Source organism: Sander vitreus, chromosome 14 (assembly GCF_031162955.1).
Source record: "Sander vitreus isolate 19-12246 chromosome 14, sanVit1, whole genome shotgun sequence".
Lineage (NCBI taxonomy): Eukaryota > Metazoa > Chordata > Actinopteri > Perciformes > Percidae > Sander > Sander vitreus.
This window is the reverse complement of record NC_135868.1, coordinates 20,554,496-20,582,384: the sequence shown is the minus strand read 5'-3', so window position 1 is coordinate 20,582,384 and position 27,889 is coordinate 20,554,496. Positions and strand designations below refer to the sequence as shown.

The 27,889-nt window shown below is 39.8% G+C and overlaps 1 protein-coding gene across 1 annotated transcript in view; it reads left to right on the top strand.

Moving 5' to 3' along the window:
• csmd2 (CUB and Sushi multiple domains 2) overlaps positions 1-27,889 on the top strand; it is a 250,682-nt gene that overhangs the window by 124,665 nt on the left and 98,128 nt on the right. Inside the window, exons 8-16 of the mRNA XM_078267604.1 lie at positions 1,123-1,210; positions 2,468-2,592; positions 6,372-6,493; positions 8,790-8,893; positions 11,584-11,696; positions 16,911-17,093; positions 21,780-21,970; positions 22,230-22,365; positions 26,559-26,753. Of these exons, the coding sequence (XP_078123730.1) occupies positions 1,123-1,210; positions 2,468-2,592; positions 6,372-6,493; positions 8,790-8,893; positions 11,584-11,696; positions 16,911-17,093; positions 21,780-21,970; positions 22,230-22,365; positions 26,559-26,753 (1,257 nt within the window). The remainder of the gene's footprint in view (positions 1-1,122; positions 1,211-2,467; positions 2,593-6,371; positions 6,494-8,789; positions 8,894-11,583; positions 11,697-16,910; positions 17,094-21,779; positions 21,971-22,229; positions 22,366-26,558; positions 26,754-27,889) is intronic.

Here is a 27,889-nt window from a genome sequence, read left to right as displayed (position 1 = left end):
TCAGGAAAATCTTTCTTCTTTTCTTTGATTTGCATTGCTTTAATGTTATTTATGCTTTTTATTTTTGCTTTACCTGCTTCCACTTTAAAATTCCCTGTCTCCAGTATTTTATTTTTTATTTTACATAATTCGACAAGCCTGTGACCCCTAATGGAAAGTCAGACACATTATGGAAAATGCTTTTTCAAGTGAAAGTAAAAAAAAGTTAATTGCTTTGATTCCTAGCTGTCCTTTTGTAAATAAGAACAAATACAGGATCTCCTGTAAAGATGTAAGCCTGCCAGTCACAGTTGCATATTCCTACATTAGTCAACATGCTCCTGCTCTTCTGTTTATCCAATTGTAAGTCTAAGCACAAAATCCCATTGTTCTGCCATTTTTTTTCTTGTTTTAAATTCATTGCTGTCTTGCCTCACGCTGGGACCCTGGCCAATGAGCAGGTGTCATATTGCTGTGGCTCTGCAGACCTTCGACCCCTCCCAGTCAGTCAGATGGGCTTTCCAGGTTGGCCAAGTTAATTTGACCCCTTCTGGCCCTTTACCTTTCACTCTTTTGCACCCAGTGACATGATTAAACAGAGCTCCATCAGAAATGTGCACTGGGATAAGATGTACTTGGTAAAGAATGTTAGGCAGGAGAATTGATGTACGCAAAGCTAGTGCACTGCAAATATCAAGCACTTCTCGTGTGACAATAAGAAAAGGCTACGACAGCCACCAGAGGGCAGAAAGTAAACAACAAATAAACTCATAACAATGAACCTTAATATACTTTATCAGGTTTTTATCTTCTTAGGGGAAACATGCTAGTAAAGACTTTTGCATAGACACATATGGGCAACACATGTGGTGTCAAATAGAAGTCCAGTATTTCCTCTTGCTAACGTCGTGGTGTGGTCTGTCACATTAACCATTTTCACACTGGCTAGGTAAGTGTACTACAACCAGCTTGTGAAACTTATTTACTGTTTATACTTACTTAAAACAGTATAGGCATGTTCATATGTATGGGAATCTTCCCTAACATTTTCAGAAAAAAAAGCAATTTTTTTTTTTGCAGATTTTCTTTTGTTGAATAAACTGTGCTTTCTTACCCTTCTCTGTCTCTGTTTTCTCCCATTAGTGTCTCAGATGGGTGTCGCGCAGGGACACAACATGTGTCCGGACCCGGGGATCCCGGATCGAGGAAAAAGAAAAGGCTCAGACTTCAGGTAAAAGGGAGTGAAGAAAGATTTAAGGGGCAATTCATTAAGTGGCAAGTTTAGCTGAATACTGGAGATGAAAGATTCCTGAACAAAAACAGGCTGATGGACAAACTGTGAATGATTGTGATGACACTTAGTTTTGGTTAGAAGGGATGGGAATCAGGTGTCTAAGACTTTGCTTTCCTTTGAGACAAATGATGACTCTACTAGGCTTTATTACCTACAGTATATTACTATATCGGCTTGAGCTATGCAGTGTAATTGTATATGGCTTGTAAACAAAAAATGTCAAGGTAAATCATGTCTGTATTCTGTATTATGTTGCATTGATTAGGCTAATCTTTCATTGTTTTAATGTGACTTTTGCCACAGTTGTTCATATAAGTAACTTTGGCTTTCAGTTGTCTAATTTAATCTTCAAGTCCTAATTAACTTGTAAGTGGTACGACGCTCTGTGTCAGTATGCTGTTTAGAGTTTGTTCTACGTTTAATGTTTTATTGTCAGTTCAGTTGTGTTCTGTTTAAATAATATCAGAGTTTTAATTAGTTCCAATCCAATGTCTCTTGGAGGTAGTATTTACTTCATTTAGTTTTCAAATGTTTCAAATTTAGCATTGTAATAATGGGACAACCTTCATTAGTCAATACATGTCAGAAATGCCACAGTATTGACATTGTGCTTTTTTAAATTCAGTCCCAAATATATTCCAAAATGATCTCCCAGTTCAACGTTGATGATCTTAACTGCGTTCACAGTTGAGAATTACTCAACAGTGAGCCGAGAGGAAACTATTGGGTGCTATTACAAATCAGGGACTGTATCTTGAAATGTGCTCTAGCATACAGCACATTACCCAGTGTCATGCCCCATAAAGCCACTGTAACCAAACCTGATAGAAAAATGGGTACACTAGAAACAAATACCCTACCATTTGAGCCACTGCACACACTAATAGGCTGACTCTGTGGGATGGTGATATTGCCGGTGGGATTATTGAGTTTCATTCGTGTCAGAGCTATTGTTTCTATCAGTGGTCGGCTGTAACACAGACAAATCGGTAACATCCACCTCCCACAATGCAGCACTTTTGGAAATCACACCTGGGAAGTCTGAGAAAAAAAATATATATATATATATATATATATATATATATATATATTCTCTTCTCTCACCTCATCTGCATTCCCGCTGCTAAGACGTGTTTTTATATAGGGAAGGATTGTGATGCTGATGTCTTTTCTCTCAATGCAATCTAACCGCAGGAGAGGAGCCACAGTGCATTTCTCCTGCGATGAGGGCTATGAACTGCAGGGCTCAAAGAGCATCAGTTGTCTCAGAGTGACAGACAGCTATGTAGGCTGGAGTGACGATCGGCCCATCTGCAGAGGTAAGGATTGACGTGTGGGTTTGTCCATCTATGCACATGTTTAGTAGTATTCTCAATGTGACCTCCATTTATATTTTGATACTCAGGTGCCCTGATGTTGATGCGTTTGCTTGAGAGTGTGCTGTCATTTTGTGGAGATGCCCAGTCCATATTCTTCTATTTTTATTTTTTTTGATTAAGTATTCACCATTTTGTTGTGACTGGCCTGACTTTGACCTTTGGCCGGCATTCTTTTGCTTCCTGCTGTTTAGCCATGCTGGCATAGTGCTGCCCATCAGTCATGTCTTTCTCACTTCTGACCATTTTGTGACAAGCAGGAAGAGTGGTCAGGCTCCCTGTACGGTATTCCTGATGCTCATGTGCTCCTCAGTTTCAGTTTTCAGCCTCAGTGAACTGAATTAATCAGAGTAGATTTGATTTTTGACTTTTATTGTGTAATATAATTAGTTTAATTGATGAGTATCTGACTTGTGAAGTGTATTCATTGGAGCAGGACATATTAATATTTAACTTGAACTTGGTGGTAGTGTTCTCTTAGAGCTTTAAAGTAATACAACATTCTATAACCAAAAATGTCATTAATTAGACACATTCAGTTCTTACTTTAATATTTAATTTTAGTAGACCACAAAATGCATATCATAATGGTTTAAGACATTGTTTTCTGTCAGTGTCATTCATCTGAAAGCACTTGGGCAGAGAAAAATATTCAAATGAAGTATCTTTGATCAGTGCAAGGGCTGCATGTTTATAATGACTTTTGGCAAAAAACTAAATCTGAGCCATGGTATGTTTAACAATGCTGTGTGTTCCACCACCAGAAGCAATGTATTGTACAAGAAAGAGTTAAGTAGGCACTTGGCACAGGCCCTCAATTCATTCAAGTCTCTTAATTGCTATGTTTTTAATCACAATGTATCAAATGACAATGTGGAAACAACATGAACGGGGTTCCTCTTACTTTTCAGAGCTGGCCGCTTCTGTTTTTATCGTAAATGTTCTAAAAACACACTGTACACTACCTGCTACCTGACAGTTAGCGACTAGCCTTTAAAGATGGTGGAGCATTTAGCAGCCAAAGAGCCGGATATTTTCTCAGGAGTCAGTAGAGACTAAAACCAGAGCGGAAGGAGAGTGACTATTGGACTTACATTCCCCAGATGGAAGAAGCACTACTGCAAATGAATAATAATGTTGCTTCGTAACTGGTGAATGTGTAAACGAACAACTTTTTGCCATATCAACTTAAATGGTGATGACATGTCAGTGTTGTGTTCACAACTTGTTTCCGCTGACCCCAAAGTGGCTACAAATAACAGTCATTGTAGGTTTAAATTGGCAGGTGTGGTGGTGGTTGATTAGTTTTTGATTCAATAGCACAAAATGTTTTGTCATTATTCCAAAAAGTCCTTGTAATTACAAAATGTTGAGTGATAACTAGTTTGAAGTAATTAGGCCAAACAATTCTGCAGCAGTTGAGAGATAAATGACAACATCAGAAAGTGCGTTGACAGAACAGCTCATATAAAATTGTCTTTGAGGTGTGGGTAAGTATTGTTGGACCTGTACTAATCTTTTTTTGATTTTTATACAAATACACATACAGATATTTACCTTTCTTCCTAGCCATTTTGTACCAGTCTCCCCATTAGGGCTTTTGAACCCCCTAATCTCTGACAGATTTGTCTAATGTAATCACCATCAGCATTCACCTTTAACGTATTCTCAAAAATCCAGCTTCCCACAGGTACCCCCATTCTTTCTTCTGTCTTAGACTGATCCACTTCTACCCAAATTAAATTACAGCACTAAGGAAAGGGGATGCATGATCTTGGAAGGATAATAAGGGTGGGGGGATTTATAGTGCTTTGTCTTATCTAAGATACAGTATTGTCAATCACCTGCATTTCAGAAAAGAATTTTGGTGTTTTGAGACACCAAATAAAATGTAGTTCTCGTACTGAACAAAAAAATAAATATAACACAAAAAAACACATTGAGCCTTTATGATTGCAGGCCACAATATCACATTCAGTTGGTTTTCTGTTTTATGTAAAGAAACATTCAAGATTGACATAATGTCAGTGAATTTGCCCTTTAAGAATATCTCATTCCATCATTCCTTCTTCCTTATTTAACCCGGTACTGCGCCTTTGTTCTGCCTCAATGAAGATTAAACATCATTCAGGAATAATTGAATCTCTGTATCCTAAATTAGCATTAGTCATCATTAAATTGTACAGCACTATCATTAGCACAAGAAAAAAAAAGTCATCTCTGGCTGCAAATTCATTCTCCTGACATGAAATTAACGGTTCTTATTACATTGATCCTTTCTTTTTGGTAGCAATTCTTTTTGGTCATGGACTTTGATTGCTAGGTAGCTTATTGGTCTCTCATACCGTCTACTGCTAAACACATAGGGTGGGGTGTATCAGGCACGATGATCCCCAAGATTTAAAAAAGAAAAAACTAAATAGCAGGGGAGATGACGGCTTCAATGGACATCATCTCTGCTCTATTATTTTCATTAAGGTCACCCTCACTGGAGGCATAACTCAAATTAATTACTTTATTCTCCCCGTAACTTCTTAACTTGAGTTCTTTTTTTACATTTTAATTGGGGCGATTTGGTGGGAGAGGGGTGGTGCATCGAGCCACTGACTGGGGCTTGAACACCCGAAGGACCTTTCTGAGACATAACTCATTAAAATTTGGGAAGCTGGTTCAGGCCCTTTGAAATACTTTCAGGTGATCCCCCAAATATGTACACACTCACTTCCCTTAAAGTACTCATTAGAAATTCTGCTTTCATTTGAAGGGGCGTTTAACAGTTCTGCCATGCAGACACCTTCAGGCCTCGAGAAAAAAGTCACACTGTCCTTTAAAGCTTGGTTCGTTAACTTCTCACCTACTCTTTTCAGTGAGAATATCAAAGTGTGAGACTCAATTTGTGTTGTGTTTTTTTTTTCTCCAACAATAAACTCTCCCATACCATACATAAGCTATACTTGGGCAGTACCCAACTATATTAATGGTTGCCCAAATTTATTTTTAAACATTTTACAATGGCAGGGGATCATAAAGACATACATGTCATCGTGTTTGTTTGACTGTTATAATAATTTAGCCTGACAATGTTTACAAAACAATTCCCCAGTATGTTTTCGACCTTTGGAAAAACTGTGTGATTTATGGGTTTGATTGAATCTTTCATTAGTCTATTTTTTCATGGTGCCACACTAAATTGGCAAGTGTTTAGAGGATGCACAGCAGTTTATTTTGTTTGTTTGTTTGTGCGGCTCTTTTGTTTATAATTTGATGATGGTTTAAAAAAACGTTATCATTGTCATGCACTTGCCAAACAGCTTCATCTTTCAAAAGCGATGCTTGCTCACAGTTCAGTCAGAAACACTGAAGGAACCTCAAGTTAAACAAATACTCATTAGGATGTTCTTCTTTAGGATGCTTTCCATGCCAAAATTGAGTTGAGAGGTTTGAACCCCCTACAGTTTCTTTAAAAATGAATACAGAAAACAATTACAATAAATTATTGATTACACATAATGCACAATGTAGAAATACAATTGCAAGTATAAGTAATAAGAAACCTTAACAGGTAGAGGCTGAGGTGGTTGGGGGATGACAGCCAAACAGCATCATGAATTGTGGATTCAACATGCAAATCCAGGAGTGGGTTTGGCAGATGTGTTTATGAGAAAGTGTGCATGTAAACTGTTATTGGCCAAACATTTGCTTCTTTCTGTCTCCTCTTGCAGCACCAATGTGTGGAGGTCAACTGAGAGGACCCACTGGTGTCATCACATCTCCAAACTATCCGGTCCAATATGACAACAATGCTAACTGCACTTGGCTCATCACAGCCACAGACACATCTAAGGTAAAAGTCATTAAACATGGGATTCAAGCAACAGTGCAGTGCTAATCTACTGTAATTGCCTGTTTCCAGCAGCGTGTTAAGTAGTGTGTACGCTGCCAGCAAATTGACTGGTGTGTTTGCACCTGTTAGAAAAGGGAACTCTAGAGGAAGATCTTCCCTAACATACATAACTCATTTTATACTTTTAGTTATTGCTACAGGAGACATAAGGAAAATGAAAGGGGGAGGGGGGGCAGAAGCCAACGGAAGACGAAGAGAGTTGTTAGAAACACCTGTGGTGAGGGAGAGGACTAAAGAGGAAAAACTGACAGAAGAGTAATGGAGATATTTTGAGAGCATGCTCAGAGGATATCATGAAAATGCCATAGCCACTCTGTTCAGACCAATGACTTTGGAGTTGTGTTCAAGGCCACCCAGCTGCTTTCCTGCCAAATAGCCTTCTCTGAAATCAAACCAAATGGTTTTACAAATCTGTTCTCTTATTGCACTTTGCAATCCTTTGTTAAGGAGAGGCTATGTGAGGTGAGAGGCAAGGCAGAGGGGGTAGTCAGATACAGTGCCTGCCACCCTTTGCTTGCTTGCTTGCATACAAACACACACACATAGACACCCCTGGGTATACCCTTGCTGAAACAGACAATGGTACTTTGGGCTGTCTCTCGCTCTGTTGTCTGGTCCATGAAGATGGAGCGAGGCTGTTCTTTCTGTTTAGAGATGTAATGTGCTTCCTGCCCGTCCGCATAGGCCCAGCCAGAGGAGACGTTAGGTCAGGCAGGAGACTGAGGCGGAACTGCAAAGGGAGGTGGGTAGGACGTGACACAGCTCTTCTAGACCTAAATTCAGCCTCGCTCGTGACATCATGACTAATGTGGGTTCTTGTTGCTTCTTCATAATGTCCTGACGGTACTGAATGCTGCTGTTTTCCGTTTAAGTGTTTATCCGTCAGTGTCAGGCAGACTGGGGTCTCTGTTCTGAAACAACCAAAATGTCAGACATGACATCAGAGATAGCAAGCATTATAAAGTATATATATATATATATATATATATATATATATATATATATATATATATATATATATATATAATAGTATGGTTGCTGTGCTTTTTTCCTGTCTTGTTTATTCCTCCTCCCTCTGTGCCTCACCTGTTAGCTGGCAGATGGGAGATGAGTTTGTGCTATGAAACTGTGTTTATCTAGTGATCTGACCTATTTTGCCTACACACCATCCATCTCTTCTCTCCACCTTGGCAATTTTCATTAGGCACTGGGTTTAACATAGGACAGAATGCAATTTGCATTTATATAAGCTTTTTCATTAGGCCAGGCTCTCTCAGTCCTCTGGAAACATTAAGAATTTGGCGGAAATCAGTGGCAGCAATTTAAAATAGGAGACAAAGACAGTCCTTGTTCTCCTTTTTTTGATTTATATCTTAGTCTCCCACATTACCTTTTTTTGTCTTTATTTATCAACATTTTGATCATAATCAAACCTTATTTGTCTGTCTGTCTTTATTAGAGTTGACCCTTGCGTCCTTCAGCTAGGGCACACTTATGGATTTTCATACCTTGTTCCACCTTCTCTCCCACAAAGAAATGAGATGAAATAAATAGGTCTGTTTTTTCTTCACTGTTCCTCACTGTTAAAATCCAATACATTAATCTTTTGAAACTTTTGTGTCACCTTTATGATGCTTACTGTATATTCACCTTGTGGACAACCTCAAATCCCCTGCCACATCTCCTGGTGCGCTTAAAGTTATTGTGAGTCTGGCTAAACAGGCCACAAAGGCATCTGCAACCTGCTGATTTGATGAGCAAGAGTAGGGGTCATGCAGACTGTCTGGCAGGCAATCCGATATTTGATTAGTGGGAGAGAGTTCATAATCACCAGAGAGAAAGGCAGATGCAGCAAAATATAAGCACAGTAACATATACATCGACAAAACTCTGTGGCCATACCAAACAGGTGATTTACACAAACAGGATGCAAGGGTTGTGATTGCAATCAGATGAATGAAGATTCGTGAAGGTATGTGAGAATTTACGAGAACATTTTTAAATACATTGTTAACAATAAAAGGATAGACGTTTTACATACAATACGCACAGCTGGTACATGGTTAAATGGAATTGTGCCTGACAAATATTCAAAAGAGATTGATGGATGATAGATGGAAGGACGGAAAGATGGAAAGTCACAGATGGGATAGGGGTCTCTCCTCTGCACCTGGTCAGGAGCATTCAAGCATCTGTCGTTTACGGTTGTCTTGGCAATGTCCCTGCTGTTGTCCAGGTGATCAAGCTGACATTTGAGGATTTTGACCTGGAGCGAGGCTATGACACCCTGACGGTGGGAGACGGCGAGGTGGTGGGAGACCAGAAGACCATCTTCCACGTGTGAGTGACTCATTCAACCTCTATCTTTTTGCCTTTAATCTTCCCTCTGTTCTCTAACTTCTTCTGGCTTTTAATTCGCACCATCGTCTCTAGCATTCATTTTCGTTTTTTGCTACTCATGTTCCATGTAATCATATTCTGTTTTTTTGCTTTCTCTTTCCTCTTCGCCTTTCTTCTTTTTGGCACTCTTGCCTTTTCTCCTCCTCCACTTCCCTGCAGCGGGCTGCACCCCTCTCTTTTCCCTTTACCCTCCAGCCCTTTTCTCTCTGTTGTACTGTTTCTCTTTCATTTCATCACCACTTGATGCAGTAGTGCATGAAAAATAGATGCTGCAGCACATTGTCAATCATCACCTCTTTTCAATGTTAAAAACAAGATCATAGCCGTGTGGTGCAGCCTTGCGAACTGCATATTGATGCCCCCTAATGGAGTTTGTGCTAGCAGATGCTCCATAACAATTCACAGGATGTTGTTATTAATTCTGCTGAAATTTACCACCTTAATAAAGTTTTTATAGATCAGATTTTTACGCGAGACTGCCTCGCCCGGGTGGGAACTGGGAGGAAGTGGGAGATAAATGAGGGAGAGATTTGTGGAGGAAGGGTTTGTTGATAAGGTAAGATCTATCTCACTTTAATATTTTTGTGCACATAATTTGCACAGCACACAAACACTGAAAGTGACCTAATATATTCAATTAAGGACTCCCTCTGCCCTTATGGACTTTTTTTATGATATGAAACTAGACTGAGCAATGCTGTCTTTGAGATCAGATGCGCTCTTGCACACAAACAAACTAGAACAATTTAGGACTAGAGAATATACTGCAGCTATCAGCACAGTCTAATTTAGGTCTATATTTTATGTGAATCAGCGGTGCAGGGAAGCGTGTGCAGCATCTAGGGAATTATTTTTTGTTTAACTTTAAGGTCAGCGACATGTCATAAATGTGGTGGTTAAGAGGTAGTGAGTCACAGCCAATCAAAGCCCTTCTTTTCACTTGACAGTTTGATAATGGAAGAGAACAATTTGGTGCGAGTCTGCCGCAAACGTTTTTCCCATGGGGCAAATGATGTCCTGGTGTAGGAAGAATATAATTGTCATGAGTAGATAGACTACCTTAATCATGCCACCAGCAAGGATAGTGTTTTAGACAGTGATCAGCTTGCAGGTAAATTATAACACACTCACCGCATTTGTTAGGTTGGATGTTCAATTACAGTACAATTGTCCATACCTGCAAACCTTTGTCTATGGGAAGTAGAATTAATACATATCTATTGGTTATTCAGGCAACATATCAAAAGGTGTTGCTAAGCTTTTAGTTTTAGTAATGCAAACAGTACAAGAGAAGGGTAAATCCCCATAATCTGGTGCACTGTGGTGCTTCTTTGGACACACTACATACTGCATCTTTCCTCCTACATATACATACATATACAGTCATGTGAACAAATTAGGACACCCATGCTAAAGTTGACTAAAAACAGGAATAAAAAAAATCATCTTTAGGAAATTGATCTTAATGCCTTAATTAAAGAAATGAGGAAAATGTTTAAGGACACCAATTTTCTTTGTGAATGAATAATGTATCGTAAATAAATAAATGGTCTTCCTTAAAATACAGGGAGCATAAGTGGTTTTATTTCAGTTAGCCTAATAGCTGGTTTGATTTGCATTGAGAGATGATTTTATGGAAAGTACCCCATGCCAATCTCTAGGTATGGTGAAGGGTATGTGATGATGTGGGGCTATTTTAATTCCAAAGGCCAAGGGAACTTTATCAGGATCATAGTATCCTGGATCCATGAAATAACTGGCCTTTAAAAATAAAAATCTGCCTGCCTCTATGGGAATTTAACATAGGGGTGTACTCACTTATGCTCCCTGTATTTTAAGGAAGAACATTTATTTATTTATGCTACATTATTCATTCACAAAGAAAATTGGTGTCCTTAAAGATTGGATTTTTCCTCATTTTTTTAATTAAGGCATTAAGATCACTTAATTTTTTTATTCCTCTTTTTAGTCAACTTAAGCACGGGTGTCCTAATTTTTTTCATGACTGTATGTAGACAAGTACACAGAAACCCACCACAAATTACTAAAAGGCCGCAGGAAAGGAAAAAAAAAACACGGACCCAACCTATCCAGACACTACTTCTTTACTACTCCCACCATCCTCTGTGTGCCGTCACTAAAATTAGAGCCCTTAATCACTTACTCCACAGCTATACACTTCCTAATTAGAGTTGGGGGAATTACTCTTCAAATAGAATTAAATTACTTCTGTGGCATTGACTGATCTTGCCTTCATTTTCCACTTTCTTGTCCCCAACTGTTTTGAATTAAGGGGTTAGGTAAATACAAAAAAAGCATTGTTAGTCTGGAATTGCCTGCAACAGTTTTAGAGCACTTATCTTTGATGAGAAAAGTCAGATAGTTTAATATATAACTTCAGGTGTTTTTTTCTGCCTGCATTAAAGTTTTTTAATAATGCAGTAGAAACAGGGCCTTTGGCTATTAAGGTAAAACTAAATTATCTGCAGTAAGTGCAAACACTGCTTATAATAGTTGGGGAAAAAATGATCCAGGTTACACAGTTGACACACCTTGCAGTCACACTATGCAAAGCACAAACACACAGTATATTCACATGAATCTTTTTGTCTTCTTGTCTCTTTATGTAGCCTGTCTGGTACCACCACTCCAGACCTTGTGGTTAGCACCAGTCACCAGATGTGGCTCAACTTCAAAACAGATGACACCAGTGGCTCGCTGGGATTCAAGGTGTCCTATGAAGGTAAGGGTGGTCAAACATACTGGTTGCCAGTCATTGGGATGCGCCGGCTTGCTGGCTGCATTTAAAAAAAGTAACTTTTTCCATGACAATCTCAAATAGAAGTATTTTTTTTGGTCATTTACAATTGTGTATTGTGAGTCATTGCTCAAAGCTGACAACATGGGCACTGACAGAACACATTTTGCTTCAGTCAACTGAAACATTATTGTCCTTGCCTGTATTCATCATCATGAGTTTAGTTTCAAGAACATAAGGGTCAGAGATGCTCCATCTGTCTCATCTAAGACTTTTGCAATGAAGCTTAAGAGTGTCATAAGGAAACAGGCATGGCACTTACTGACATGTGAGCTCCTTCTGCCGCATGGTATGCTGCTGCACCTGCAAATTAAAGCTAGACTACAAAGCCCTTAAATGAAAGGTATACTGTACAAAAGACTCCGTCTAGTCAAGGACTATCAGTGAATAAAACCCCAAAGTGATGGTTCCTATGCAACCATGCATACATTGTGCTTTTAGATTAATTATTTGTGTCATGTTTGATCCTTTGAACGCTAATGAGGCATTACAATAAAAACACTTATTTTTATCAAACAGGCAATGGGCCATCGATGCAGCCCACCGCAGATAGCTGATGCATTTGCCTAAACCTAGTGTGTATCTGTGTGTGTGTGTGTGTGTGTGTGTGTGTGTGTGTGTGTGTGTGTGTGTGTGTGTGTGTGTGTGTACTTATACTGTATGTGTATGTGTGTGTGGGTGCACATTTGTGAGCATTAATAATGGGATTTAATATGTGTATGTGCTTGCATGCATGTGTGAAAACAAGAGAGACAAAAAGGAGTGACAGTGTGAGTTTGTGAATCTGTATGTGTGTTTCATCTGTCTGTGTGCATGTGTGGGGGGTTCTTCTTCCAGATAAGTCTGATGTTTGCCTATCAGAAGCACAGCGAGTCTTCTCCCTTGCACACAGATGCTTATTTTTCATCAGTAAAAATAACAGAGAAAGTGGAGCAGCATGCTGAACCAAAGTGTAATTAAAACAATGAGTTCTACTTAATGAAGGGGAAGAAACACTTTGAACCACTTCACCTCTCAGATTGAAGCACCCAAAATCTAATTTGCATTCTCAATTACTTGTATTTTAAGCCTGATCATCAAGTGTAATTGCAAACACAGTCATACCAGTACACACACTCCCACCTTACTCATGCATTTGAGTGTGGGTTGCACACACTCTGCAATGGCCTCAATCTTTCAACTGACATTGTTATAAAAATAAGTTTAAAAGTATGAGTGTTGACAAAATATTATTGTCAGTGCTTGAATAGGGCTGGCACCCGCTGATAATATATGCAGGTAATTTTGCAGGCTTAACTACACAGTAACTATAGTCTCATAAAATTAAGTCCAGAACCTTGCCCACACAAAACGGGGGTTCCTCAGGGATCAGTCCTGGGTCCCCTCCTCTTTTCTCTGTACACCAACTCTCTAGGGTCTGTCATTCACTCGCACGGCTACGCAGATGACACCCAATTAATTCCCTCCTTTCCGGAGTCTGAAATGCAAGTAGCAGCACGTATCTCAGTCTGTCTGACTGACATTTCTTCTCGGACGTCCACACACCATCTGAAACTCAACCTTGACAAGACTGAGCTCTTTTTCATTCCAGGGAAGGGCTCTCCTACCAAAGACCTGACTATAACAATTGACAACTCTGTGATAGTCCCCACCCAGACTGCTAGAAACCTGGGAGTGACACTTGACGACCAACTCTCCTTCACTGCCAACATTGCTGCAACTACCCGATCGTGTAGATACATGCTGCATAACATCAGAAGGATACGTCCGCTTCTAACGCGGAAGGCGGCTCAGGTTCTGGTTCAGGCTCTAGTCATCTCACGTCTAGACTACTGCAACTCCCTCCTGATTGGCCTGCCTGCATGTGCCATCCGGCCCCTGCAGCTTATTCAGAACGCAGCAACTTGACTCGTCTTCAACCTCCCCAAGTTCTCTCATACTACATCGCTCCTCCGCTCTCTTCACTGGTTACCAATTGCTGCCCGCATCCGCTTCAAGACACTAGCACTTACATACAGGGCCACGAACGGATCAGCCCCACCATCCAGGACATGGTCAAACCCTATACCCCAACCCGCCCGCTCCGCTCTGCATCAGCCAACCTGCTTGCTGCCCCCTCACAGCGAGGGACAACTAATCACTCGAAATCCCAATTGTTTGCTGTCCTGGCTCCTAAATGGTGGAATGAGCTCCCTATTGACATCAGGATGGCCGAAAGCCTACGCTTCTGCCGAAAGCTAAAAACACATATCTTCCGACTGCAAATGTAATGTAATGTAACTTCACATATAAGGCTTTGATTTGGTGGTGGAAATGTATGCCTGAAAATCCCATTGAGACATTCAATTCAATTCAATTTTATTTATAGTATCAAATCATAACAAGAGTTATCTCAAGACACTTTACAGATAGAGTAGGTCTAGACCACACTCTATAATTTACAAAGACCCAACAATTCCAATAATTCCCCCAAGAGCAAGCATTTAGTGCGTTGTTGTATGTGATATTGGATCATACCGGTAAACTTGACTGTTAAAGCGCTTTTGTTGTTTTAGACCTTAGGAGATTGCAGTGTAGTTGTTGACAGTAATGTGAGTCTGAGTCCCATTACAATGCTTGGATTACTCCAGACAGGAACGACAAATAGGCCATTACATCTCGTCCCTTATTCATGAGACTGAAATGCTGTTTCATTCACTCCTGCCTGATCTCCTATACACAACATACACAGAGATACAAACACATGGAAAACAACAGACAGTCCATGAAACACATGTACACACCAATGTACAGTCAGACACACTTCAAAGGGCTCATATTTATTTCCTCCATTTTCCCTGAAGTCCTAATTGTAGAGACCCATGAGGCAGAGAGACCTTACTTGAGAAAAGCACCGCAGGGCGTTTGAGTTCTTCAGTGAGTCTGTTACAGTGACAAACAAGTGATTGTATAATGGTGTACTGTATTCTTGTATGCATTTGTACATGTATGTATGTATGTATTGTTGTGTCCGTCTTACAGCTGTCATGATCTTGCAGACGTAGTTTCTGTTGAATCTTATACATTCCCTTTGTATATTTTCCCTTAAATTTTCTATCAGGCCCACCTCAAATCCCGCTTTCATCATTCCCCCTTTTAAAGGTGACTTCCACGTAAGATCAATGAGTTGTCTTGTGAATGAGGCTGCCTTAGGACAGCCATACATCCAAACAGCAGTGAGCTCTAAATATGTGTTCTAAATGATGATCATCATTACGCCTGAGTATGGATTTATACCCAGCAGCGCCCATGGTGCGATTTAAAATTGTATTAGGTCCGCCATCATTTCCTGAATGGATGAGCTTCTTCACACTCTGTGTTCCCCCATCCGGATGCCTCGATAGGATGCCTCAGCATTCCCATATGCAATCTGCAACCTCAGAAAAATAGAAGGAAGAGGGAGGGAGTGAGTGAGTGAGTGAGTGAGTGAGTGAAAGAGGGATGCATAAATCTTGTGATAATGAAATTGGTGTGTGGTTTAAAGGAAAAAGCGTGTTCATTGAGGTGTGTGTGTGTGCATGTACCTGAAAGTGCTCACGTCAGCTTCCAGCGCAAGTGAGAACGCTTGTCACACTGTAAGGGAAGAGATACGTTAGCAGGGGCAGCGAGAGACTGATGTGAGTGGGGTTTGCAACATTAGTGGGTAACATTATGCGAGGATAAAGAGACAGTAAAGACTACATAGCGGCAAATTGAATTGACAAGACAATAGGAAAATCACAGGTGATTTTGACGTCATTAAGTGTAAAAGCTAGTCTGCCTTGTCAGTCACTGCTAATATTCTTTCAGTTATATCCATTCATGCTTAGCTAAGGCGCCAGACAGGAATGGCTGTGATGCAAAGTTTCAACAAAACCAGGAACAATTAAAGTAATGACCAGACCCAGGAGCTCTACAGCTGGGGATGCATTACCCAACAGAGGTTACTGTTGAGGACATGTACCCTTAACAGCTAGTACTGTCAGATTGTTTTTATTTTAGAGGTGTCACAGATCTGGGAAATTGCAGAAGGTACCTGGTTTCTCACACCGTGCAACCCACACATCTGGTTGAAACACAAGCTCTAGTGCTGCACTGACTCAAAACAAGCGGAAGACCTTTAACTTGTCTTCGCTCGTATTGTTCAAGTATTTCTTCATCATCTTGCTTCAAGTGTGTCTGACTAAAATCTAAACTGTAACTGTAAATCAGAATTCACTGAGACACCACCACCTTGGCATACATCAGCTGAGCCAACACTAATTAATCAGTAGAACTGGCTACAGATTGTGTCAGTAACAACACATATACATAAGGTAGCTTTAAGAGTAAGAAAGAAAATGTGCATAATATTCCTGTAATGAGAATTTATTCTCCAAGTGGACCCTGTGGGAAGAATGATAAGGGAAGTCATTTTTTCCAGACTGCAGACTCCATAACTGCACATTAATGCACTATTTGTGCAGGCTTCCAAGTTACCAAAAAAAAAGTAAATAGAAAAGTAAATGAATAAATTAGGTTTGGGGAAATGTATCACTATTGGCCGTCCTAGGAAGTCACAATATAGGGTCAGACATAAATTAGTAGTATTCAGTAACTCTTTGTTAATAAGCTGAACCCACATTTTCCTGAAACTGGAATTAACGAAAAACGAAAATCTGTTTTAATTGAGTGTGAGGTCCTGTATCTTCATTTCACTTCTATCTTGTCAGTTTCGGCTGGAGGCTACAGTCAGCAATAACCTTGAGTTGATATGTCTTTCTCTGTGCCCCACCCCCTCGTTCTCGCTCATCCGTCTAGCATTTCTTTAAGGAAAACTGAAGGAAATACTCTTCTAATGTGCTACCACCATGCCACCATGCTTGTCCATGATGCTAAACAATAGTATTTCTTCTATTTAAAGATAATATGAAGGTTAAGGAGAAGACAGTCAGGGAGGTGGCTTGTGTTGATTCAATTGTAACCTTTAAATGTATTTCTACTATTATTATAAGTAACAGAAGCAGGTCTTTATTTGTATAATCCTCATTCATGTTTCTCCGACTAAAATAATATTTATTATCAATGTAAATTTTGCATAACTAATATTGTTGTCTATGTTTTCTTTTTTTACCTACACAGAAATTGACCAAGGCAGTTGTGGAGATCCTGGAATCCCAGCTTATGGCAAACGGGAGGGGGCAGGTTTTCGTCATGGGGACAGACTCTACTTTGAGTGTCTACCTGCCTTTGAGCTGATGGGGAAGAAGAACATCACCTGTCAGAAGAACAACCAGTGGTCTGCTAAGAAACCTAGCTGCGTTTGTAAGTTCTTGGATGCCTTATGTTATTCAGATTCTACAAACACCATGTGCAGACATGTGCATGAGTACAACGCTACTCAAGGGGGGCATAAATATTTATGTTTGTGCAGATGAGTGCATGGTCGGCTGCATAATAAATGATCAGATTATCCCTACCGTTTGTCCAGCCGAGGCTGTGGATTTTGAAACAATAGGAGTGCTTATTAGCTAATTAACACCATGAAAGACAAACAGAGAGTGAAAGAGTTAGAGGATGAGGTCAAAAGGAAAAGAGAGCTGACCATGCAGATAATGCCCACTGTTGTATTATTTATGAGATAATAGAGTGAACAAAAAGCTGCAGTATCTAGATAAACCTCACTGAGCTGAATGACACAGAAGCTGCTGGCACAAGAGTCAGTTTGGCCACATAACACTGGTGAACATTGTTTATTTAGTTAACATTTAAAAAACTTAAAAAAAAAAAAAAACTTTGTCACTGATGTTGACAATGTTGTATAGTTGTTTATTGCCTACTTTTTTGTTTGCATGTGCATCAGATATTAGGGATATTTATTTCTATTTATTTAGTAGTGTGAACACAGTGTTCTGATCCTAAACGGTTGGAGCACATCCTATAGCTAATAGTTTCTAAAGAAATGCAGTTGGATGCACATGGATGCAGAAGTTGAGAAAAGTTTAGATAAATGAATTACCTTTTCACTGCAAGAAGGGAGAAGTCATCTCATTTATGAGGATGATGAGGCTCCTGCACTGTTGGGTAAGCATTTGACTATAATTAATAATAAAAAAGGCAACCTTGGCTGCAAATCCTGATAGTTATATTCCCGTAACTAGGCTATTAAAAGTACTGCTACTGTGCATATAAATGTAAATATCTAATGTGCATTTGGGAAACAAAGTAGTGTTTTGTTTACTGACTAAGACTCAAGTTCTTACAGATCCCCCTACAACCTCTCCATGTTTCTTTAATAACTTTGAACTGAATTATCCTTTGTTTGTGTTGATGTTGACCTTGCAGTTAAATTTAAGGTTGCTGAAATGGAATTGTTTGGTCTTCCAGACAATCCGGGGCATCCTTAAAATGCCAGCCTATGTACATTTTGTAAACTCAGTGTTTAGTAAAACATCCCCAGACAATCGATAGATTAATTATAATTGATAGATAGACTAGACCAGTCTGCCTTTTCATGGCCAGTTTCTCACCTCAAATTATTCCTTTGTTTATTTAGAAACCGATGACTAGTTGAGAAAGTGTACGACATCTCCAGAACCGTTGCATTGTTTTCAGAAATTGGAGCAAGTGCCCATGACACCCAGGAGTGGTCTGTTTGTCCCATCAGATATAGATATCTCAGTCTAACATCAAGGTATTGTGCTGTTGCCCTCTCGGCATAGCCATTGGAGTAATCGGGATCAAGTGACAGCCTTGACAGTAGTCAGGGAGAGAGATGAGACCATTTCTCATTTACATTGCCAACACATTCCTTAAAGCTAGGCATTGCTTGAAAAAAACAAAATTCTTTTTTTCTTTTTTCATCTTATGTTTCAGTTTAGGCTTCCTCTATCCCCATTTCATTCCACGAGCCTTACCTAACACTAGCACCGCTGATTGGCCATTAACACATCAACCTTCTCCATCTCTATAGTGCTGTGTTAATTTCTGTTGCAGCAAGAAAATATTCAGCCCCCACACTATTGGATAATTATTGTGCATGTCAATGACGTCACTGGAGCTCAGAAGAGGGAGGAGGACAGAGGACAAGATGACTGGCTGATACTGAATGATGTCTGTGACAAATAACTCTCTTGAATCTTCATTATTTCTAAACTTCGCTCAATATGAGTTTATATAGTGACTTAGCTTTTGTAAACATTACTGTTGATACTCTACAAACAATATTTAGTTGCCGCTGGACATTGAAAGTGAAACATAAGTCCCACTGGCATTGATTCCTTGTGCTACTTACAGATGGTTCTATTTTAATGATGATTTCTCCTTTCTTCATAATGTGTAGGCCTACTCCTTTTTGTTATTTGAGTAGTTCTTCTTTCAACAGGCCGCTGAATCGTGCCTTCTTCCTCGCACCTACGTTGAGCAAGTGTGCAGATTGTTCCGCGAGGCATGAACAAATCTTGCGAGATACACACTGATAATATATTATAAACAATATAGAAGACATATTATGTGTTATATAAATTGTCTGATTCTTATAAATGATCAAATATGCATCCCCTGCTTGCCAACCCTTTTAAATTTTCCTGCCACTCTCCCTGCTGTTCTACTGGAGGTTCCATTCCCCTGATGTTTACATGATATAATATCAAAACCAGCCCATCCACTATATTTATTTAGAAATAGCCTAGTGTCACTTCTGTTTAGTTCTATCTGATGCTGTTTTGAGTTGTAAGCAATATATAACCTGAAGCTTAAAACTTAAAAGGCATGAAACAAATGCTGAAACATGGTAATCAATTTCAGCATTTTTATTTTTGGCAAGTAAACTGAATGATAATATAATAATATAATGGTGCAAATGCTTACATTATCACAATTTGTCAAACAAAAGAACGACAAAAAGGGCAACACACAACCTGCCATCTGATCGCGCACATCCACACCAACCTATGGAAGTAATACAATTTGGAAACGTTACTGTTTTGTTCAAATGTGTCACATAAATACCATTCCTGATCTTCTTATAGCGTATAATGCACATAAAGGACTACCGTATTGGGACACAACTTTTATAGTCAGACATAGTGTGATTAGTTTCACTTTCATTTCTGATATTACACACATATGACACAATGGATACTGTGCGCCTACACACCTTAGTGCGATGATTATAGGTGATTATTAGGGCTGTCAAACGAATTTTTTTTTTTTAATCGTGATTAATTGCTGTATTTCTATAGTTAATCACGATTAATCGCATATTTTATCACATGATTAAAATTCTATTATTTTGCATTTCAGAACTGTCTTTAAGTACATATTAACAATGGAAAGCAATTCTTGCTCTTGATTGGGAATCAAATTAATGCAAGGAAAGTTACTTTATGAATGATTTGTATTTGTTATTATTTATTTACTGTAAACAAAAGAAAGATGTGTGAATCTGTCATTATTGCACAATTCCAGTACCAAAGTACAAATCAAGTACCTAACTAAAAAACTAAAAATCCCTATCCTTACCAGAGTCAATATAGTGTTTAGTAACTCCTAAATAACGTTGATTACTCACTGACGTCCAGTGATCACCGGTTAATGAGACAGTGTTTGCAGCACCTCGCAGCAGTTCCAGTGTGGCTGCTTTCTCCGTGTCGTACAGGCTGTGTACGCGTGAAAACTACTGTCCCCCTCGCCGGCAATGAGACAGGTCAGAACATGCCAACCGTAGTACGTCTTTAAGACCCGAGTCTTCTACGATGCTGACAGGTCTGCAGTTAGTTGCCACCCATTTCACAAGAGCTGTAGTAATTTTTTGGGATTTGGTTTCACCCACAGGTCAGCAAGTAGCACTCTCCAAAATACTGCTTTCCCTGGGTGGTTAGCATCCTAGTGGGTAGCATCAACCTGAGTCACGTTAATTAGCTCGTAGGTGGTAGCTCAAGCTTGACGTGCTTCGGTGATATTTTAATTTGGCTTTACACAATGTGCATATGGCTTTCGACTTGTCTACTGAGCCGTCCGGGAGTTTTGGAAAATAAAAAGCGCCATTCAGAACTGTGTTGCTGCTGTCTTTCTCCATCATGCTTGCAGCCTGCTGCAGCAGGAAGTATCGCAGCTTGATGATAAGTAACGGTGCGGCAAAGGGTCAAAATAGTAGCCTGTTAGGCACGACGCGAAGCCAAGGAAAGTGTAAAATAAATTAATAAATGCCGGCATGCGATTAAAAAAAATGCACGCGTTATACTCGGCACCTTAATCGCAACGCGTTAATGCTGACAGCCCTAGTGATTATAATTGCATGTGAGTGAATATTGGCGTGAAAAAGAGTTTCTGTGCTCCATTCATTGTCTCGATATGCTGTGCGGCCATTATGCAAATGCATCACTTACTGTAATGGAAAATCACATATTTGTTTATTAACATATCTTACTATTGACTTGTTTTTAGTTTTAGTTTTTAGCTGTGTGAACTCTTTACATCTGTTTTGATGTATGGACCCTGATGGCCTAACTTTATCTTCTTCTGTTTATCTAAAGTACAGAGACTGGCTTTTCTCTACCTCCCATTTCAGTCCCAGATTTGGAGGTCAGAGGTCAGATGGACTGATAGTCAGAAGGGCTGTTAATTTTACCCCCTCCCCACTGCTGTCAGCTTGTAAAGGGTTAATAAGCAAGTGATTCTCCAAGACTCTTTGTTGATTCTCTCAGACTCTCATGATGAACTGAACCTTCTTTGCGCAAATAATCTACCACATTATGCTGCGGAGGAGAGTACCAATGTTAATCGCTGCTGCTCCTGGCAAATAAAGGGGGGTGTTTTTGGTGAAAAACGACACCCATATATATATGTGTGTGTGTGTGTGTGTTTGTGTGTAGCATATTGTCTTGTAGTCAGCAAAAGTAAATTGAATTTCCTCTATTTCTCAGCCTCCTAAACAATACTCAGTTCATGTTGCTTTGTTTTATCCTTTCCCTCTCTCTCTCTGTCTATATATCTTCATCATTTCTATAGTTTCCTGTTTCTTCAACTTTACCACTCCATCCGGGGTGCTGCTGTCTCCCAACTACCCTCAGGAGTATGGCAACAATATGCACTGTGTGTGGCTGATCATCACCAATCCTGAGAGCCGCATCAATCTGGCCTTCAACGACCTCAGCATGGAGAAACAGTTTGACTTCCTCTCGATTAAGGATGGGGGAAAGGTAGTGCAGAATTATATGCTGTTGTCATCAGTTACTTGGAATAGTTTTGTTGCAACTTCAACTATTGACCTGTCGTAGGAGAAGCCGCCTGTATAATTTTAAGTACGAGCCAAACAACCACAACTGCCAGTGTCATTGGACTTGCTTGTTATTTTATCTGTCTACCTCCCTGTTGGAGCTGTATACTCTCTGACTTCTTTCCCTTTGTAGCTTATAATACCTTTTGTCTCATCAGAAACTCTTTATCTTTTTTTGTCAGGCTGAGTCTCCTATCCTGGGTACCTTTTCCGGTGATGCCCTACCTCCTCCTATAACAACTAGTGCCCATGTGGCCCGACTGGAGTTCCTGACTGACCACACCTACACAGACAGAGGCTTTAACATCACCTTTACAAGTAAGTTTTGGATGTTACTTCCAAAGTAGATAAAGGCAAGTCTTTAAAGCTTATCACAAAAGCACTGACTGGATGTTTTGTATTCTGGATCGTTTGTGCCATGTGTACAGTGTGTGTGTATTTGTGTCTGTGTGTGTATGTGTGTGTGCATGCATTAATTATCTGCCATATCTATGTCTCCCACAGACTACATTTAAACTCATCCACCTATCAGCAACACATTCCTTGCACACACAGTCAAATAGAAAAATGACAAAAACCCTGTCTTTATTGTCTAAATGGAGACTTGACATCTAAATAAAGCCCAAGCAAAGATGCAGCATCCTTACCTGACAGATACATTGCGGCAGTGCTCATTATATTCTGTTCTGAGTAGCTGCTGACTTCTGAGGAAATTCCAGATGGGTTCTGTGCTCTGACGCAGTACACATTGGCTGCATGCTGGTAAACCCATTTCATGGACATACTGTACCATGAGGGTTTGGCAGCAGGATTATTGCATTGATTGCATATGCGTTATTGTTTAATGAGCCTGATCTTTGCATTCTTCCACATCGCAAAATAAATATCTCCTTACAGAGTGTCTAACCCAGGCCCTATAAAGCCACAAAGCTATTTCATAGATAGTTATGGTGCCGTTGGGAGGTTTGTCTCAACAAGATTTGGCACTAAAATGAGTTGCTGTGACTCATACTGCAAGCATGTATGTTTTTTTTTTTTTTTTTTTTTTTTAACTTTTACAGTTTGTTGCTTTTGCATGGTCTTGTTTGTACTTGAGTTTACCACAGCATTATATAGTTACTCATCTACTTGGGAGCATTGGTTTGTGAGGTAGTTATTTGTGTTATTTTCATGCGTGGGTGCAAGTGTCCAGCCCACATGGACTTATAATGCACTAAAAATACCATTACAGTTGTGAGACATATGTAAGACAAGAACTTAACTGCTTACATACATTGGGAAAAAATACTCCATCCAAAGCTTGACAAATAAAATCCGCCACAAAAAAGGTACCCTCCCTAAAATGCAGCTCACATTTTTTAAATAATCATCCAACCAAAAGAACTCATCTGAAATGAAGGATATTTTACGAAAACATGTACCCCTTAAATTATCATATAATAAGCAGTAGAACATGAAATGGACTTCATCTTCAGTCTCGTCTTAACCTTCATTACTAATGGTAATGTACCTGAACGTACCTGTGCACACAGATATATCCTATATCCTTTTGGTTAACTTCTGCTTCACATATCGTCTACTCTAATCTTTTTTCACTGTATGTTTGTAAGTTGTAAGTTTTTACCAATCATCAACAGCCAACTTTCCTATTACTGAAATGGGGGGCACAATTATGGAAGGCTTGTGTCATGTGGATGCACCGACAGTGTTGTTTTCATTACTTAGAATTCCTCATGGGGGCGACAGAAGCTACGCACTATAGCTTTAATCATATAACAAATATATTTTACCTCACTAATCCAGGGATGTCCTTGCAAAATGTCTCAGTTAAAGATTTCTCTAGTGAACAACTGTTCAGGCTGTTTAAAAGCCCAATCATCTCACATTTATGTCTGACTTTTGGAGGTTCCTATCCCAAAGTAATAATTATAATTATTGTAATTGTAGGAATCAGGCCTGATAATAAATGAGATATAATGCAAAATATTTGCAGGGCTTTACCTGCAATGTGGCTGATCATGTTGTTTCACACTAGAATATTTAGACAAACTCTTTAACACAGTATTAGTAATTTACTAACTGGATGTTTTATTTGTGTGATTGATCTTGTACACTGTGGTGGCTGGTATGTAAAATTACAATATACTCAGACGACTGATCCAGTATTCTGTTGCTAGTTCTTTAAACTATTTCTGCTCTAGCAAAAAAAACAAACAACATATGTCAGCCTACCCAGAATGCTTTTGGGGCCTGGCTCTAGCTCATTTGCAGACATGCCATCAACCCAACCCAGGTGCCTCTGTAAAGCCACAATGTGGACAACACATGGTGACTAATGCATTAATTAGCAATTTAGATGAATAAATAAATTACCAATGCAGCTTGGTGAACAAATGTCGAGAGCAGTTAATTGAAGATGACGGTTAGTTCCTGAGAACGGTGTCATCTCACTGCAGGACCGGTTTTAGGGGGCGGTGGGGCTGAGCGGACAACTTCCATCATTCATGTTAATTAAGGACATGCCAAACTGTATTGAGGAGATTTTGGCACGTTAATAAATAAGATGATCGTGATGGATGAGGTGTGGCTAGCACTCTGTAGGGTCCAGTGGATACAGAAGAGGCATTCATCAACACCTACATGTGTCACCTACCTGCGTGTGCTTACAAGAGTGAGAGCGAGAGAGTTAAGTGAGAGCGATAGTGGCGCAGGTGATGTATTTGTTTACATGCCTTGTTCCAGGGTTATGCCTCTTGTGTCACTTTGTGGCCTTTCTAACTGGCTCCTGGTAAAAGTTTCATTGAGAGGCTTGATATTTTGTCTGTTTGTTTACGCCACGTATCATTCAACAGTGTCATCTAGCGCTGATGATCTACATACGGTGTGGTTTCCCACCCTCTGTAATCACTACACCAGGGTGAATCAATGTGACTCACTAAGTGAACACACATTTCTTCTCGTTAAATGCTGGAATTGCTAAATGCTGACAGTAGAAGAAAAAAAAAAGTTTTGTCCAGAAACTTGGGTAATTATTTTGGGATCTCTATGAGCATCTTTGCACAGAAAATGTAATGTGTGACAAGGATTAATACCTGCAGAATTACATGAACATGAAGTGTTCTTTTTTTTGATGACACAAACAAGATGACACTTTGTTTCTTCATTTCTTTTTGTAGGAATTACAGTGAGGATCGGGCCACATTTTTCTGTCCGAGCCCGGCCCGCGTCCGACAGAGCAGTAACCGAACCCGACCCGAGCCCGACAGGCATTAAGATATTTATGTCCGAGCCCGACACAGTTAAACATTGTATTTGTCATACTAATGACACATGTACGTTTGTTTGTGTGCAAAGCCCGCTTTTATTAAGCAACTGTAGGAAGGCAATTGGAAATGTCAACAGATGAGCGGATCAGCGCACACGGGGCAACAAGCTCACGTTATAAGCTGTTTTAAATTTAAAATGTTCAATGTGTTAACCTTTCCTGATTGCTTTGTTTCCGACCGTGGTCAGAAAACCAGGGGAGACTCGTTACCTCCAGGGCCGATGTTATAAAATGAATAATGTTGGGGTTAAAATCCCGTTTCTGGTGAGCAAATTAATGAACTTGGCTTTCAGTCTGGGGTTTATTTCGGACACCGCACACTAGAGCTGTAATCGGGCCTTAAAAGTTAGGCCCGAAAAGGACCGCGCCCAACAGAATTCGGCCTGAGCCTGACAAGTACATTTTGATTGACAGCTTTTTAAAAGCCCGAACCCGTTTACAGCCCGACTGTACAAAAGGCCGTCTATCAGCAGTGATTAGAGTGCATGTCGGAGAATAGCGAGGGCACACGCACCACTCGGTGGAAAAGGGAGAGAAAGAAAAAAAGAGACTGCGCCGCATGCACACAGCTCTTTTGTCTTTCGTCAAGAATGAGTCATTTATACCTTTTTTAACATCATTAATTCATGACTAACGTAGGCTTTAGGCCACTTGGAAGTTGGATCAAAGAAATAAAATAAGTCCTCCAGAGGCCAGCCTCCGTTTCACCTCCTCAGCATCCATTTTCGCGCTAATCGAAACGCATCACCTGACCGCTCATTTACCACGCAACCCGGAATGCAAGCCCGACCAAAGATCTTCAGCTCTACCACACACACTGTGTATAAAACTTTAACGTACTGAGCTCTCTTAAAGGAGCCGCAGCACCATTTTACAACAAATGCCTTATCGCACTGATGTGACCGAGCCCGATCCGAACCCGAACATCATTTCTAAATATCTGTCTGAACCCGGCCCGGCCCGCCGGGTCCCGTCGGGCTCGGGTCGGGTATCCATCCTCTAGTAGGAATTAGGACATTTTTCCTTTCACTTTGTGACTTTGTGACAGTAATGTTAGTGACTGAGGGGAGTAATCAGTAACTTCTTTTTGTCATTTTTCTTCCCTTTAAAAACATTTAACATTATCATTTCACACCTATGTCTTGTCCTTCACACTAACCCTATCTCCTCTTTGCATTTTCAATAGCATTTCGCCACAACGAGTGCCCAGACCCAGGTGTGCCAGTTAATGGGAAGCGTTTTGGTGAAAGCCTTCAGCTGGGCAGTTCCATCTCCTTCCTGTGCGAGGAGGGTTTCGTTAAGACCCACGGCTCACAAACCGTCTCTTGCATTCTCAAGGATGGCAACGTGGTGTGGGATAATGCAGTTCCCCGCTGTGAAGGTGAGTAAAGGAGTGGTAGTAAGTGAGTGGTAGGTCTTTTGTATTGCACTGGGATCAGGGAAACACATTTTTGTTCCTCTGTGTACTGTACTGTGCCGCACTGTATTTAAATGGATGACAATAAAGTCTATCTTATCTTATCTTACCCTTTGTGACAGTCCTCTTATAACAGGTTTTTTGCCTTTGTTATCACCAACACATGTTTTTTTCATTAGGTGACATGAGATGAAGCTAATTGCTGGGGACACATATGGGTGTATAAAAAATAACATCCTTATATTTACTGACCTTGTTTTTAATATTAGTTGTAAATATTAGCAAGATGAGTGGGATTATTCCACATTTATATCCAATATCACACCCTGCACAGTTATGTTGGCATAGTTAGCTGTATGACTCAGAAAAATCCAGATATCACCAGGGTAAATATGCAGAGGATTTAAGTCATTAAGAGGAAAATCCGAAAGCATTTATTCCATAGTCAAGCATCTCATTGGCTAGATGCCCACTGTGTTATAGCTTACAACGATAAAATGAAAGTATGTTTGTTTTAATGTTCGCTCTAGCTAGTAATGTATCATCACTACTGTACATTTCAGGATTGTAAAAATATGAATTTTTCTGCACACCCGAATAGTGAATGGATTGGTGTTGATAAGGGGAGGACCAGAAATCAATCGAAAAAATTGATTTTCTGCTTCCTCTGGGATGCATTAACTCAATGTATTTTACAATTGTTGCAGATATAATTGATTAATATGAATAATGCCATACATTCTTATGGCAGGGATCATTAAGATCCGACTACGTGGTGGTGATTGCTGGTGATGATACAGAAGCTTTGTTCATTTAAGTATCTGTAGCTGCAGACATGCTGTGCTTACATGCAGATTGCTGAACCATCCATTCACCCCTCCCTGACTCAATATCAATAAACTATTTACAGCAAATCAGAAAAGGCCAATAGAGCTGGCAAAGCCAAGATGAAGCTAGGTGTTAACCAGCAGTGTAGCACATTAAACACAGACATGGATAGTGCTCTAAGGTGCCTAATCAGGCTCACTATTTGTGATATGCAAAGGAGAAACCATTATGAAAACATGTCACTTCCCCCTGTGTGCCAAAGCAGCTTTTTA